Source organism: Charadrius vociferus, unplaced genomic scaffold (genome assembly GCF_000708025.1).
Source record: "Charadrius vociferus isolate BGI_N301 unplaced genomic scaffold, ASM70802v2 scaffold190, whole genome shotgun sequence".
Taxonomy (NCBI): Eukaryota; Metazoa; Chordata; class Aves; order Charadriiformes; family Charadriidae; genus Charadrius; species Charadrius vociferus.
In genome coordinates, this window is record NW_009646608.1 from 5,973,905 (window position 1) to 5,990,641 (window position 16,737).

At 43.3% G+C, this 16,737-nt stretch overlaps 1 protein-coding gene across 1 annotated transcript in view; it reads left to right on the plus strand.

Annotated features, from left to right (window-relative positions):
- Positions 1 to 16,737, plus strand: part of LOC104288780 (A-kinase anchor protein 13-like) — a 54,462-nt gene that overhangs the window by 16,658 nt on the left and 21,067 nt on the right. Inside the window, exons 3-4 of the mRNA XM_009887653.1 lie at positions 1,062 to 1,358; positions 11,907 to 12,090. Of these exons, the coding sequence (XP_009885955.1) occupies positions 1,062 to 1,358; positions 11,907 to 12,090 (481 nt within the window). The remainder of the gene's footprint in view (positions 1 to 1,061; positions 1,359 to 11,906; positions 12,091 to 16,737) is intronic.

The window sequence follows — 16,737 nt, forward strand, 5'->3', positions numbered from 1 at the left end:
TTTCATGAATGTAGTAGTATGCTGAGGTCATGGGCAAAAAGAAGCTTTTCCAGTAATTAGTGCAGGGTCCATGCTGTTCTGGCAAAAACAGCCATGACGTCAGTCTGAGACTGGAACAAGAAACTGTGCCGCACGGTGAACTTGAAACACAAACCTTATTATTGAAGAGGCATGCCTGACAATTACAAGTGCTGGTTGTGTTGGACACATGTTATATTTTCCCTTTTAAAATTGCAAAAAGGTGTGGTGGGTTTCGTTGGTTGGGGGGGTTTTTTGGGGTGGGTGGTTTTTTTTTTTAGGCAATGAAACGGCTGCCATGCCAGGGCATCCTTCCTCCTCTTTTCCCTGCCCTAAATAAATAAATAAACTTAATGTTATTAAACTTCCAACCTTCTTGTTTTGTAAATATGGAAAGTGGCCATTTCCATGTTTTTATTTCGCAGAAACAGCTGGGCTTTAGTTTTGTCGTGTGAACCCAAAGGCAAAGGGCAGGTGGAGGAGGGAGGCTGAGATCCCCGGGCGCGCACAGGGCACGCCTGGGCAGGTCGCTCTCCCGTAGCCATTTAGCTCTTTGTTTTAGGTGCAATTGTGGTGTTTTCAGTACAAGCCAAGTGTTGTGACAGCATTTGGAGTACGTAGTTTTGCAGCACTCGGATTCTGGTTTCTGGTGAGTTACTGGAGTCCTGTGGAGCTGGAAAAGAAAAGTTTGACCACATAGTCTGGTTTTCGGTACGTTAGCAAAATCTGCACTTACCGCTCTTGAGTTTACTTGTTGCTGATCAAAAATAGCCTGGTCAGATAAGGGTGGCTTATATTTCTTGGTTTATATTCTGACGGAGAAGAGTTACACATCTTTTCCTTTTAAAGTCTATAAGAAATACTTATCTTTGATGATACGTGTAAATTTCCAAGATGGTGTTTAATTTAGAGTTGTGACCCTCAGTAACTTGCTCTTACCTGATTGAATGTAAAGACTGCGCGTGTCAAAGGAGTTGCTCAGTTGTGTTTCATCAGCGCATGGAATTGTTCTTTTTTACCGTTTCCCTTGGTTTTATTTGCAGGCCATGACTGCTGTGAAACAGTGAAGGTGGCACTCTGTGCCTCTAGAGAAGGTCATCCTGTTCTGGTTGTGGCAGAAGAGAGTTTCCAGTTTGTCCAGGATGAAGCCTACGACGCCGCCCAGTTTCTGGCCACCTGCGCTGGCAACCAGCAGGCACTGAACTTCACCCGGTTCTTGGACCGGTCGAGACCACCCGCTGCCGATGTGGACTTTTTGGATGAGAAAGTGGCTCTGGCGTTTCGACACCTGAAACTACCAGCAGAATGGAACGTGCTGGGAGCGGACCAGTCCCTGACCGGTGAGGACCTCTAGGGCACGGGTGAGACTCGCGGGTTGGGAGAGAGGGAAGAAGCCTGGGGAGAAAGGGTTCCCAAAGGAGAAGGGTTGCCAAAGCAGAAGGGTTGCCAAAACTCCACGTGTCTTTCAAAAGGTGTGTTGACCTCTGTGCTGGGAGATGGGATGTGATGTACACCAGCGTGCCCCTCCTACACCTGCATCCTTTGCTTTGCACTTCGGCCACCTTAAAATATATAAAGCCCTGATGTTTTCTCTGTGTCTTCTCTTATGAAATAGCACAGGCTGTTGTAAATGGTCGGTGTTTTAAAACACACCCAGAAGGGGTTTTTTGGTGCGTGTATGCAGTGGTATGTGTATCGGCACCACACTGCTGAGATTTCCTGAAAGAACCCCATCTGTGTGTGGAAAGTCTGATGCTCCAGGGAATATTACCCTTGTGCCACAAACTCGGCGCTTTTGGTAATTGTTGGTTTTACAGCGTACGTGCGAAGTGACTGTAACGTGTAAAATACATCTAATTTTTCTTGGAGAAGTTGGGAGTCTGCCCCTGAGGATTTGTATCGCATCCCTGGCTGGGGGTGGGGTAGTTCCAGTGTGCACAAATTCTTACTGTAAATTTTCAGGGTATTTCAGCAAATAGTTTCCCTTAAGGAATGTAGCTGTGAGGCATCCGTTATCTTTTATAGGATACAACGGTGTAAACACATGCAGAGGAAGGGGACGTGGCTTGCTCAGCGCACCAGGCTCAGTTCTGCTCACCACGACAGGGTTTTCTGCAGGAGTTTTACTTGCTTTATTTTTCACTGCCTTGCTGGTGGCTTTTGTAGACGTGAATACACAGGCAGGCAATCGAAGCAGTGTTAGCAGACATTAAAAGACTTGATCATATTTAATGGTTTCTGGATAGAAATTCAGATGCTGTCACATGTTTACAAGGAGATAAACACTTGGGTTTTTTTTTCCTCTGTGTGGAAGACACTGATTTTTCTTTCCACATTTAAAAAAGTTGTAATAATGCTGACATTTCTGGTTTAAGTGGTAAAAATACAGTTAAAGTGACCTTAAGTTAACAAAAACTCTGATTGAAGCTCTGAATTGTTGTTGATTTTGCAGGAAAGCTGCGATGTGGTTTCTCTTTTTGTCTTTGATTCTTCTTTGGAAAATCAGCACTCAGGGAAATGGGGCCGTAGGATTTACATTGATTTGCTCAGCGTGCGCTTGTGGTCCTGGAAGTCGTGATGGTGTAGGGCTCTGAATGCTAATGGACCTGTAGAGCATCCACTGCATCCACAGTGAGAAGGGGGAGCTCTGTAGCGCTGAGCGTTTTGGCATCTTGTGGCGAGGTTTCTGTAGACAAAAGTGTAAGTGGATAAATACAATAGCACTAAATGCAACTTTAATCCAAGAATATTAGTGCTATAAAATATGTTCCCTTGCAGTAAGTCCTTTCATAAATAACTGGAAAATGGCAGTTTATTATGTCCTGGTCTTTCATCTTCTGATCAGCTTTTTTGCTAGAGGCAGATTTATCTGGTAATATTTTGCAGTGCGCTAATTATATGTAGGGAATTTGGGGGAATTTTTGTGATTGTGACGGGAAGGATTTGCATGCGTAAGCATCCTTTTGGTCACGAAACTCTGTTTTGCTAGAGCGAGGTGGAAGAGATGTCTCTGATTTACGATGGAGCACTAGATTAGAAAAACCTCTGTGGTAAGAAGTAGCACTCCCCTGCTGGTGGTTGTGGGTTAATTCCTGTGGTGGAGAGAGTGAAACACAGCAGAGGTTGAAGCTGTGGGAGCATGTGAACAGTTACGTGTGTTCTGGCCAGTGCCCCTCCAGTGGGACACCCCGTCCTGCGCTGCGTCACTACCTATGAACAGCTATTCCAATTCATATTTCACATTTCGCTAAATGTCAGCACCAGATACTTCAAATAACCTTCTCGAAGGAGAAAATACTATAGAAATGAGAACAAAAGAAAATGTCAGATCCCTTCTTGGAAGATTGTTAGCGCTGCCTCTAAGCTGGCATGTCTCTATGGGCCCTTGTGGGTTGGAAACAAAACGCTGCTGTTTAGCAAAACCTCTGAAGGCAGGAGCGAGCCGGGAGCCTCAGCCAGCTCCCGAGAGCCGCAGCTTGATGGGGAACTGCTGCTCAGAGATGGCTGTTGCTGTCAAGCACATGTAAAAGTTGATTTTCCTAAGGGCTGAAGTAGGAGTCTAGCTTTTACGAAAACAGTTAGGAAGTAATGGCCTTTCTGCAGGCAGAAGTTGGGGAGAAGATCCACCATCAAGCGCAACTCTGTGCTGATTTTGGGGGAGGGGATGGCTCCATGTGGAGGCTTCTCCTTGTTTTTGCCTGCCCTGACCAGTCTTTGAGCAGAGAGCAGGGAGTTCATTGCCGTCACACACCCCAGAGGGCAGAGAAGCTGCTAAAAGTTAACACCCATCTCCATCTACTGCGGCCGTTTAACTAATCGTTGGTGTCAGTAAGTTCGTGCAGTGCAAAGTGCGCGGTTAAGGTCCACACGCTGAGGAGGAGGAGGCACCTAATAGCCCTCGTGCTCCCGCGTACCAGCAGGTTGGTGGTCGCATCATTAAAACGATCTTCAGTGGTTCGCATTCATCCATTATTCATAGAGTCATAGAACGGTTAGAGTTGGAAGGGACCTTAAAGGTCATCTAGGGCATCCCTGGGCAGGGACACCACCTCCCCCTCCCCTCTTTTCTAACACATTAGTAGGTTTGACTTTTTACTGTGGAAAAGTGCAGGATCACTGCGGACAAAGCTGTGTGAGAATTGTCTACTTGCTTATATTTTGGTCACCAAACCAAAGTCTTCATTCTTTAAGACTTCACTATTGCTCAAGATTAAAGGTATGGTACGGTCATATAGCCAAATTGTTAAGAGAGCATCTTTTCTGCTGGGGGTTAGAAATACCTCCAAAATTATTTAAAACTTCTGGAGAACATTTACAAATGTTCCAGTGTCCCTTTTTTCTATTTATTTGTATGCAACCTACTTAAATTAGCTGTTGCCAGTCGACAAGAGAAGTTTGTTCAGCTTCAGTAATCCTGGTAATCTTAATCTCTTACACACTAGATTGTTTTTCCATTTATTCCTTTCTTATCTCTTTAGACATAATTTTCATTAAAACAAATTGAAAATAAAATGAACATTTCTTCCTGTGTTTTCATCAGGGCATTTTCAAAACCGCACTACATTCATTTGCAGTATTCTCATTCGCTTTCCCTCCTCCCCCCTGTTGTTCTGGAACAGCAAAAGGCTTTATTGCTTAAAAAGAAACTATCCTAAAATTAAATGCAGTGAGCATCATTAGTTAATCTAATCCTTACAGTAATATTATTGTAGGTATTTGGTTAACATTGCTCAAAACCAAGTATTTACTGATTTATATTACTCTGGTACAGTGTAAAAGACTAAACATGTTTGTGATCATGAAGTCCTTAGTTCTTCACCCCAAATCCATTGAAAATAAAGTGGATTTGTTTAGACCTCAGGAAGCTTTGAATGAAGCCTTTGTGCCAAATTTAACACCAGACTGTTTTTCTGTAGGCTTGGGGCTTTGATGGCAAGCTTTTTGTTCAGCAGCCAGCGGTGTGGAGCGTGGAACCCAGCCTGGTCTGACCACTGGCAGTAATGCGCAGGTGATGGAGAGCAGTGGCTGGACATCATGAATCCTTGACGGGAAGAGCGAGTTCAGGAAACAGAATCCTCTCTCTTAAAACTGTTTATCAGTGGTCTCATCTTACAGCTTTTCCTGCTTGACTTTCTGTGGAAGGGTGACACTCTTGCCCAAATTTCTTATTTCCAAATCTTTGCCTTTCTTCTTTGATCCTGATTTGTCTAGCTAACAATTTCATTATGGAATATTTTCCCCCTTAATATACATAGAAAAGCTCTTCTCTCAAGCTTTTCCTCATGACAGCTACTCTCAAAAGGTAAACTTAGGTTTCAGGTTGTTTTGATCAACGTTATATTCCTGTGGAGAAGTCGCACAGTCGACCAACACCCGTGGAGCTGACTGGAAAGCAGAGAAGGAGGGACCTGTGGTGTTTTGGTCCTTTTTCCAGTAACGGTGGCCACGGTTTTGCTGTCTGGTTTGTTCTTAGGGTGTTGTGCATCTGACTTCTAAGTTGGCTTTTTGCCCTCCATCTCTTTTTATTTTTCTCCTTCTCCCTGAACCCACCTGCTGCGTTGGACATTTGAGGTGCAGCCTTCTACTTGCTGTTTGTAGAAGATCTCTCAGAATAAGTCTTACCTTTTAATCCTTATCTTAGAGAAAAGGACCCCAGAAAGACTTGCATTAAGTATCTCTTTACCCACAGATATAAAATATTTTGCAGAGGTCCCAGGTAATGGGACTTTGGGAGAGTGAAATACCTTCCAGCTCCCACTTGGTGCCACGCTAGCAGAACTGGGGATGGGAGCACCTGACTTCGGAGGTCCTTGGGCTCCATCCTCTAACTATAATTGGAGGCAGGCAGAAGATACTCAACCATTTGGTTGGATGAATAGATAGCAAAAGAAAGCCCGGCACATGCCGAGGCTGAAGGAGATGGCAGAAGCAGCGCTGTGCATGATGCCGTCGTCCCTCTCGGCGGGGCCGCAGCGTGTCCTTGTGTTGTGTGGTCAGGGCAGGATGCGCGCGTGTCTGTAGGGGAAGGATTTGCATGGCAGGTAAAGAATTGTGTCTGAACCCCTTTGGGCAAGTGTGTCCTGACCTCCTCCCTGCACGGCCGCAGCCCTCATCGCTTCTGTCCTGGGGCAGGACCGCGCTCTTCCCCCAGCCACCCGCTGTCCCTCCGCAGCAGGCGATCCCTGGGCCTTGCTCTTAATTACCTGTCTGTCTGTGTGAACCCAAGTGGCAGCCACAATTTTAGAATGTCCATAATTAAGGATTACTCTTGTTACCATGGTATTCCAAACACAGCATTACTTTCAGGTGCTGTATAATCACGTCCATCTTAATTATTACAAGTGCACTGTAACTTTCTAAAGAACATAGTTGTTACAGCTGTCAAAAGTAGGGTTATTTACTGTTCTCAGTGGCATTTAAAGGCGGCTGTTTAACTGGAACAGATTGTTACACTTTATATCTAGAAATCAAAATTTAATATGTATTCAGAGGATGCATGCAATGTAAATACAGGACTGTAATTTTCTATTTTAAATGACTGAAGAGAAAATAAGCCAAGTAGAAAACCAGAACAGAATATCTGGAGGTATGAGTAATGATTTTGGCTTTTTTGTTGTTAAAAAAAAAAAAAAAAAAAAAGGCAGAAAAAAATTTAGGGAGGATCCAAGGCTCAGGTATGAAAAGATTAGAGAGCTTAATCCTTGAGTTAACTCTCAGTAGAAAACAGATCACTTTCAAAATCTCTTTTAAGTAGTATTCTGACAAAGCCTTTGAAGAAACATTTCATTTTGCTCATTAAAAGTCGGCGTGAAACCCAGACCTATGGTTACAATTCCAGTGGTGTGAGCTTTCCGAGATGGTGCTTTCAGGGGCTGGTTAATGTTGGCAGAGGGTTGTGGTGATCAACCATGGAATGGAGCCATTTCCCTGGGAGCAGTCCCTTTGAGCTGTGAGATAGTCAGCCACGATTACGAGCATATAACCAGGAGAACATCTCAGTAGATAACTTAACACTTAACAGCTCCTTAACTGTAGGAACACAGCTACTGACGTCTTGCATACGTACAGCTTCCCAGAGATGCTGCGGAATAAACATCCGTGTGCAGTAAGTACTGCTTGAGAAATGGAAGCCGTGAGCTCGCCAGGTGGGAAGTGGGTAGAGAGGGAAATGCTTTGCCTGGGTTTGAAAGAGTCTGAATGGATTTGGGTTACGAGTTTAGTAACTTCACGTACAAACCCAGTGGGATCTCGGTGCGTAGCGCAGTGTGAGTGTCACCGTGATTAGAGATGGTTAATTGGTTGTTTTTACAGAAAGGGAGAATGCCTGAACAGAAAAAATGACTAAAGAAGGTGCCTTATGTTAAAGAAAAAAAGCAAATAGCCTAAAAAAGCTTTAAGAAGCTTTCACAGATAGTTAGAACGAAATTTGATTATTAGGAGCTAACATTTTTTTCCATGGGAAGATGTTAAAGAGAAGCAGTTGATGACGTTTTGCAAACATAAAGCTTTAATCTGTTCATCTGCTGTGCTCTTTTTATAGTTTCTCATTGCACCCTTTCAGTTTAATAGTTACAGGTATTCTTTTTGTAGGGTTTCATATCCTTCCCCAGTCTGCTGCTCCCCTTCCTCTCTGCCCTCTGATAAAGGACTGTGTGGTATAAATCGCTATGATCTTCTCTGTGCCAACAGCACAAGGTTGTCTGTTCAGCTATAGTCCTAGATAAGATGTAAAAAGATCTTTTCCATACCTAAATTTAATACCCTCTGCAGTGGAAAATGGGAAGCAGAAAATAATTCTGGTTCAGGCAACGTCTGAGATGGGAGTCCTCAGATGTACTCCTCAGTCTGTGGCCGAGAAATCATTGGCATGAGAAAGTTTCTGTTCCCTTTGATATTAGTGGGAATGGGGACATGAAGATCCTCTGGTGCGCTTTGAAAAATTTCTTGTTTATAAGATTAAAAAAGACTTACCCACACGTCTTTTTATTAACTGAACATGTAACTCCAAACACAGCGTCTCTGCCTTGACCTTTCTTCAGTCCTGTTGTCTCTAGGACCTCAGCGTTACGTGATAGCTTGTTGCTGGCTTTTGCTCCCTGTGTTTATCAAGGATTGATCTGAGCAATGAGAACATTTCCAGCAGAAAACAAAGTTTTGAGGCCAGTTTTGATGGTAGATTTCAAAATTGCTGAGTATATGTGATTTTGGGTGAGAACCAAGTGAAGGTCACCATCACAGGAAGACTAGCAAGAGACGCTAGCCAGTCCATGGCTGGCTGTTCCTTGATAAGATGTCTCGGGGCATGGAGGATAAACCGAGCAGTTAGGTGTGGGTTACTCTCTATAAAAAGCAGTTTTAAAAGAGGAACAGTTATTTAATCAAGATTAAAATGAAAGTGTTTACTTAGAGAACAGTTTGTGTGTTCTTGGATGTGTCATACCCGAACTTTTTTTGTTTCCGCAATGCCTATTTGTTTTGTGCTAATAGCACCTTAAACCTTAATCCTTTACCATTAGCAAAGTACATTTGACAGTCTTCTATGGAAATTTTGTCCTTAGTTACCCAGATAAACTGTCTGTTCTTATGTCACAGCTGAAAAAAAAATACATAAAAATAATATATCTGAAGTCTTATGTTTTGCCAGCTGGATTAGAGTGCCCTGCCATTATAGAACAATAATGATATGTTTCAACTTTTGCTTATTACTAGGAAACGAGACAGGAACAAAACAACCTTGGCCTTTCCAGTGTCTTATATTTCCACAATTTCCTAATTATAAGAAGCTTCTTGTTGCCATTCAAAGGACAGCCATTTTAAGATGAGGAGCTCATGCTTGATATGTGGTAGGAGAAGGAGCTCTGGCTGTTGCATGTTAAAGTGTTTGTGATTCGTCCATGCCTGGGGCGGGCATTTTGCACCATGACAAGACTTTGAAATCATTGACTGAATTTTCAACAGTTTGTGCTACAAGCTTTCATCCCTTCAAAGGTGGGAAGGTTGGAGGGATCTGTCTGTCTTCCCTCTCCAGCCAGCAACACTCCCGTACTCGATGCAGACCAGCTCTCGTCTTATTCTGAGCAACACCATCCACCATCAGATGTATTTTTCATTGTATATTAGTAGTTAATCCAGCCCACAGATGACACACGCCTTTTAGCTGTGGCCGTGCAAGTTTTGCACACTCCAAAACCTTCTAAAGCCATTGCCTGGGGCCCCTGCAGTTGTTGTATGTACAGTACTTTGTCTCTTTGCTGCCATCATCTGTGCCCATCTGTTAGCATGGCCTCATGCCAGTTTATATTTTAGGCAGATCTTTCCAAATAGGCCTGGATAGTGTATTTGTATGTTTAATATGCTCTGGATGGCAACACGCCATGTCTTCTTGTACAGATCTTCTCTGCACGTCGTCGTTGCTCAAAGGCATTGGGGCAGGGCTGCATTCAGTTCAGTTGCGTTTGTAGACACCTCCATCCAAACGCTGGGACTACTCTGTCCACTAATGTGATGGTAAAGAAGATTGTTTTAAAAGAATGGAAGAAAGGTGGGATTTTCAGAAGTTGCAGTCGTGTGAGCAGATTACATCAGATAAGCATTTGGAACGATTGGGAGGGGGCATTTCATCTATGGCATTGTGAGAGAGACAGGAGCATCCAGCTGGATCAGGGACAGAGTCAGTACTTGCCTGCATCTTGCAAAACTTGCAAGTGGTACGTGTGTGTTCATTGGTGAACCATGAGTTGGCGAGTAGAAGATGCTTTTACCTAACTGTAAGGGTCTCAGATGAAGGAGGAGGAAGTGTTTTGGTCCAGGAGCCCATGCTTATGCTTTGCAGGTCTACGCCGCTCAATTTTGGTGCAATACTATCCATTTTAGTTAGGAAGTTGATTTTTCCTTTCAACCAAAGCAGCTAGAACAGGAGATCCTGTGCTGGAACAGATGTGGTGAGACCATTGTGACGCATTCTTTATTCGAACAGCAGTTGCTGGCTCTAACAGGAGTCCTTTTCTGCTTCCCACATCTCAGGAGGAAGAGACTTGTACTGCTTTAGCTGTGGTAGCTGACTCCACCTGAGTGTTAGTACAGGTAACGTAGGAGTATTATGCAAGTTCATTGAGTGGAACTCGGGTATCTGCTTTCACTCTGGCCAAGTCCCACATTTATCAACACTTTCTCCTTCTTGCAGCCTCATCAGTAGCCTTTCCTTTGTGTCTGTCTATATGGTGTGTTATTTTTCATTATTCTTTAAGTCCAAGACTGTGACAACCATGGATTAACTACCTCGTTGCGTTGTTTATTTCTAAAGCGTTGCACTCCATAGCACTTAATAGCAAAATCCTTGTCATTACTCTCCCACAGGCTGAGAATTTGTCTCTGAGTGAGCTCAGCTATTCCTTTTTTTTCTGGTCAGCTGGAACCTCCATTCAGACATGCTCATGTATTCAGGCCAGCATGGTTTTGCTTTACGGTAATCAGGAGGAGGTTAGGGGGGAAACATTGGTTTGTAGCCCAGATACCTAATTTGGAGTAATTCGGAAGAGAGACGGTGCCAGAAAGCTTTTGGTTCTTGAATACAGATTAGTTCTTCAGGAGTTGATCCAAAATGTCAGGAAAAATGGTGTGTCAGGCAGGGGAGAACTCCCCATTTTTGCTTTGTTTTTCACGGAAGGTCTTAATGATGTCCCTTAAGAAAGCAAGTAGGCAAGAAAAACAACAGCACTTTGAAGAAGTGATTTCTCTTGGGGCTTACTTCTTGAGGAAAAAATACTTAATTAAATCCTAAAGCCATTATGCACTTGCATTTTTAAACCTGCTGTATAGGTTTGGCTGGCAACCAAATTAATAAGCCAATAAATCATTGCTATGATATTAAAGGTATTATACCGAGTGTGCTCATTGGCATGGTTTACTGAGACCCAGTTGGTGCTTTTTTGTCGTGTTGTTGCTGCCAGTCAATACTGAAATCCTTTGTTAATTAAAAGAACAATTTTTTATTTCTAGTAGGTTTTTAACCCAAATACTTTTGCCCTTCATAGAGAAGTAACAGGCTTTGATCTGCAAATACTGTATTTCAGCAGTGCATCTGGAGCTCATTTCTGGTTGAAGCTTTTCAGAGCATCGTTTTAGGGCTGCAGCTTTTAGAGTTAGGGGGACGTTTTTCTGAGATGAAAGCTTAGGCTCAAAAGTGACTTTTACCAAATTAGACGGTCACGGTTATTAAACGTAAAAAGCAGCAATGGAGCTTGCTAGTTTATAAATGCTGCTACTCAGAATGATAGAGCTACTGTATAAAGCTGAGAAAAGCTGGTCTGAGGCATAATCAAGACAGTAAAGCAAAATTCTTTCTTTTTTTGTTTACACAAGAGGTTAAACTGTTCTCTTTTACAACAGCTTTAGATTTGTGCTTCAAATGCAATTGATTTTTTTTCATGCCTTTGGGATAAATCAGTGTCCTGTTAAAGAACAAAACCTGTCCGTTCCTAAAACCTGGTCCTGGGTGTGTGAGGAGAAGGCTTGGACATCTAGAAAGACCCACCTGACCACACCAGGTTCTGTCTTGAAGCGCTGCAACTTGGTGGTTGCCATGGCTGTTTATGAAATGGTGGGGTTTTTTTCACATTGACTTCTGTGGTCAGTCTCACCCTGAGAGGTCCTGAGCACTTCCAGTCCCACCACAGTGTGTCCCTCGCTTTCAACTATTGGTCTCTCCTGGATATTGGCAGCCAGCATATTTTTCCAGGTGCCGGCAGGTTCCTTGGCTTTTGGGCTGTCAGGTCCATGCCAGCCCTTGTGTGTGGTGTGCCTGGGAGGTGGGGATGTGGCATTCATCTAACCCACAGCCTACAAATTCTCATTTATTTTATTTTTTTTCTTTCTTTCTTTCTTCCCAGAGAACATCCCTCGGGAAACACTGATGCATTTTGCGGTGAGGCTGGGTCTGCTGCGGCTGACATGGTTTCTCCTCCAGCAGCCTGGTGGAAGAGGAGCTCTCAGCATCCACAACACCGAAGGGGCAACGCCAGTGAGCTTGGCCTTGGAGAGGGGCTACCAGAAGCTGCACCAGCTTTTGACAGAGTAAGAATAATTTGAAGGTTCCTCTGCTCATTTTCCATTCTGTATCGCGCTTGCCTTTGCTGCACATTATCATTGAGTAGTGTCAATGAGCTATACTCTACCCTTAAAGGCAATTGTTTTGTATAATTTTGCTTTTACCTTTCTTGCTAGCAACAATGGGGGCAGGTCCTTAGGGTTTAGGGGATGCAAATAATATGATGTTCTCCTTTTCTGTTGTACAGTGTTCTGTTTCCAGCTGTCTCTTAAAGCCCAAAGTGAGTCAGCGTAATATCGACTAGTTAAGACAAACCTTAAGCGAACACAAGTGAAAAAGCTTTTCTTCGAACGAGCACAGCTGCCCAAAAGATGGGAGTTAGTGGGCTTGACTATTGTGTTCTTACTTTACAGATCTGGAGTTTTTTGGTTAAACGAAATAATGATGATTGTATTGAAAGAAGGTGGCATGTTGTAGACAATAGGTATCTTACCAGTATAGGTAAAAAAATTAGGTAACAATTACTGCAAGTGTTTAACAGCAGAAACAGTTCTCTTTTGAGCGGTCCTGAGAAGCAGCCGCATCTTACAGACTCGTAGGAAGTAACTAGTGGCACGAGCATCTACTGCAGTGTTTTACAAGGAATCCTTCAGAAGATGATAAGTTATTTTTGAATAGCAAATGTTTGGAGATCTGTCTTTAAAAGCTGAGGCTAATAAAGACAAAGAGCTTAAGTAAGTCCCAAGGGGTCTATTTGTAAAGGAGAAAAGATTTGGTCTGCATTTGTGTTATTGTGATGCCCGGTTCTCTTAAGCTTTGTTATTAACTTTGTTTTTCTGAATTGAGTTTTCAGATACTTGGGGTTTATGTTGAGTGATCCAACATCATGTTTAGGAGTCTGCTATGTTTTCCACTTTATCACGCAACATTGCTCTGTTACGAATTGCAAATTATTCTGCTTTCTGTAGTTGCTGGATGGAGTGTTAGAGGGCAAAAAATATGGTCTGTGTTGCTGGAGTGATTGCATTTAACTTTCATCTTGAACAATTCAGCCAACCGCATGCGAAGCGATGGTGAAGGAGAAGATGCAGGGTGGTGGAATGGAAGCTATATTCTGACCTTTTCTTCTGCCACCCTTGCCTGGGATTAATACAGATATGATGGCAGTGTTACTTTTTTCTCCATCGAGTTCAACAGTCATACTGTGAAAACACACAGCTCTCTTGCAGGCTATCTTGTAAAACTGGAATGTGCAAATTCATCCTGTAAGTGTTGCAAAGTTCTCCAAGGTGAGACTAACCATGTTAACAGACTTTACAGACTGTCAAGAAGCTTAAGTTGGCCAAAACTCGATTATAGAAAGCTTAAGTTGGCCACAACTTGATTATAGAGCTCACAGCAAATGATGCAATTTGAATATGAGTAGAGATGGTAATTTAACAAGAAATGGGAAGTAAATAAAACTATTACAAGAGCTATTTGTGTATTTGGTGGAGTATTTCACAACCGGTTCCAATACTGGAATGGCAGTTCTCGGTGAGTGGAAAGAAGAGGAGTACTTGGATTACCTGGCGTTGCCCTGTGCCATGCACTGTACCGGGTGCTGCTGGTGTAATCCAAGGGGTTTCTCTGATGACCTTTACAGTTCATCTTTGAAAATAAGACCCTGGCAAGACCAAGACACTAGTAACTTCAATAACGTTACCATCAAGATCCCCGATCCTGTTCATTTTAGTATATCCTTAAATTGTTCAATATGGTTAGTTTTCCGCTTGGGCTGCTGGGTGGAAATACAACGTATAGACATCTGACAACCATGGCACGGATGCTGTGACTCTGAAACCCCTGCTGTCTCCGTGAAGCCCCGCAAACAGAAACTTGTGGATGCTGGAAGTCACAGGTCCCTGGCTCAGTGGGTGAGATGGTGGTGAAGCACCGTGCGATGAGCTCAGGGCTGGCCGGAGCGGTGGGAGCGCCGTGTGACATGGGGACCACCACGGGAGGATGGCGGCTGCAGAACGGACACATCCCGATTTTCCAGCAGAGATTTTTGTTGTGCTTAGTGCTTTCTGCGACGAGATGGGATCGAGGCTTGAAAATCCCTATTGAGAGGAGAAATATTGAGTTTCAAAATACAGAAGTGCAGCCAAATTCCATGAAGAGAGTATATATCATTTATGTGCTGTCAAAACACAATGGATACTGTACAACCTCTTTTCTGCGCTCTGCTTGCGCGCACGCTGGATAATCCATGCACGCAGATTTGGCGTGCAACTTGTACCACTCAGCAAAACACAAAGCAGCAACGCATGTTAGCGAGAGCCCATACAAAGGAGTCATTATTTTTGCAAGTAATTAAACTGCACTTCACCAAATAAATGAATGCAGTGTGTTTTGTGATGCATTATCCTTGGGGGGAATTTACTGTTCACTTGCTTGCTAATTTGCAGGACCCTGCATTTTACAATGATTCTCCCAGCCAGCATTGGGAAGAGGTGAAATTTTGCTGTAATTAGGATACAATCATTAAAAAGCAGACACAAAACCTTCCCCGTTGTTGCAGTTTTGCCAGGGTTCGGCTGCAAAGCAGCTTGGTTCAGCTGCGGCGTAAATATTTTTCTCAAAAACTAATTACGCTGGTGACGTTTTGAATTTCTGTTTATCAGATGAGCTTTCCCTTTTCAGCTGCTGCAGTTCTTCATGGAATTAAAAAAAAAAAAAAAAAAGACAGACAGATGCTTCCAATTTAAATTTTGTAGCCCTTGAAGTATTCCTTTCTGTAGTCTGGAGCTTGTGCACTGGCTCTGGCATCCTCTGGCAGGAAAGGTGCATGTGATGCTTCTTTCCAGACCAAACTGAGGAGCTGCGATAGAGCCACCCATAGGTCCTCGAGGATGGAGAGGAGGATGCCGAGGATGGAGAGGAGGATGCCGACAGCAGTGTTTATTCATGGGCTGTGTACGGTTCCTGAGGGCGCTCGTTTGATCTTCAAGATTAAAACTGCAAGATAAACATTGTCCTGCAGTGTGAATGGAATAGGGCAGTGCATAAGGGCAGGAGTTTTTCAGGAAAGAAAAAAAAAAAAGAAAAAAAAAAGAAAAAAAAAAAAAGAGAAAAGGATTTTCTCTAGGAACATGCTTGTTTGCTTACTAGCAGCTTGGTTAACAGTTTGGGTTTGTTTTTTTTTTTTTAAATTACAAATTTAAATATAAATTTTAAATACAGTTTACCTAAATTGCACGAAAAAGCTTTGGAAACTAGGCAGGTTGTATAGCCCTCTCCGAGTTTCAACAATTTCTGAGTCCGAGAGGAGCAAATTCCAAAGTGAAGGGTCCTTCATCAAAACCCATTGCTTCCCAGTGTTGAAACTGGGCAGTGCTGGTGGCGGGGCACTGGCAGCGCCCGCTCGTTAGAGGAGGGCTGGCTCGGGAGAGGCAGCGGAGTTAATTAAACAGGGGGATACTGCGCTCGGTGTGAGTAAGGTGGCCTCTGCAAGAGGACAGCTGCAGTTTGCAGTAGTTGGTGTTTCCAAGCGCAGCGCAGTCGGTGCGGTAATACAATCTGCCCGACAGCTCCATGTTCTTCAGCGCTCTCCGAGCCAGGCGGGGAAAATGGCTCCAAGAAACAGCGAGCGTGCAGAATTTCAGAGGTAGTCGGAAGTGCTGTTTGGTTAAAACACGCAAACACTGATTTTTGTTTCTCATTTCATTTCTGCGGAACAAGAGTTCTCTCTATTAAGCCCAAAGTATCGTTTTTGGTGGGGTTTTTTTTCCGCGAAGCCAAATGCTTGTAGTTCCTTCACAGCTGAGAGCAATTTATGTCGCCTGAAAAAAGAGGAGGAAGAGAAAAGTAAAGCCCGTAAGAAAAACTCCTGCTTTCTTCCAATCCCTACAAAGGAGACATTTCAGAGCTGTAACGGTCTCTGAGTTTTTTTACTCTGCCATTAGCTTTGCCTTTGCTGGTTTCTCTGCTTTCTTATCGCTATAAAGCGCTTCTGCACAGCTCTGGGATTGCTCTTCCTTCAGATCTCCTGGTAACAGCCAGGTGGCTCAGTGTGCGAGACTGTAAGTCAGTACAAGTCTGTATTTCCAAAATTAAACTGATTTAATTAACACGCATGAGGAATAACTCAGAAGGGTTTTACGAACGTTTTGCAACCCATGATTATCACTTGCTATTGTTCTGATTTTACGTAAGTAATTGGTGAAGTCTGGGCTGTAATCTCCGTGGTGCCTCTCAAATGAGGAAGCTTTTTCAGTAGCTTTACTTTTGTAATGGAATACACTTTTCTGCTTTTCTGAGCCAGAGCTGCAAGAGGATTTGCCTGGTACCTCATTTCTTTGCACCCCGGTTTAGCAAGTCCTTTAAGCATGTGTTTAATTTCAGAAACGGACAGTTCATGTTCAGCAGAGGGTGTAAGCGTGGTATTAAAATGAAGCATTTCTTACAGTGCCCTGCCAAATCGGACAGTATTTAAAGAGGGATGTTTTTCATTGAATTTTTATGTTAAGTTGTCCCATTAAATTCAGTCTTTGCACAGGCAAAGAGCTGTCTGTGGTGCAGATGCTTTCCAAAATCACGAGTTTCCTGGGGCTGAACACACTGCCGACCGCTATGACTTCGTGCCAGAACCGTGGCAGCTGTATGTAAACAGGCTGCTTGTACCCCTGAGA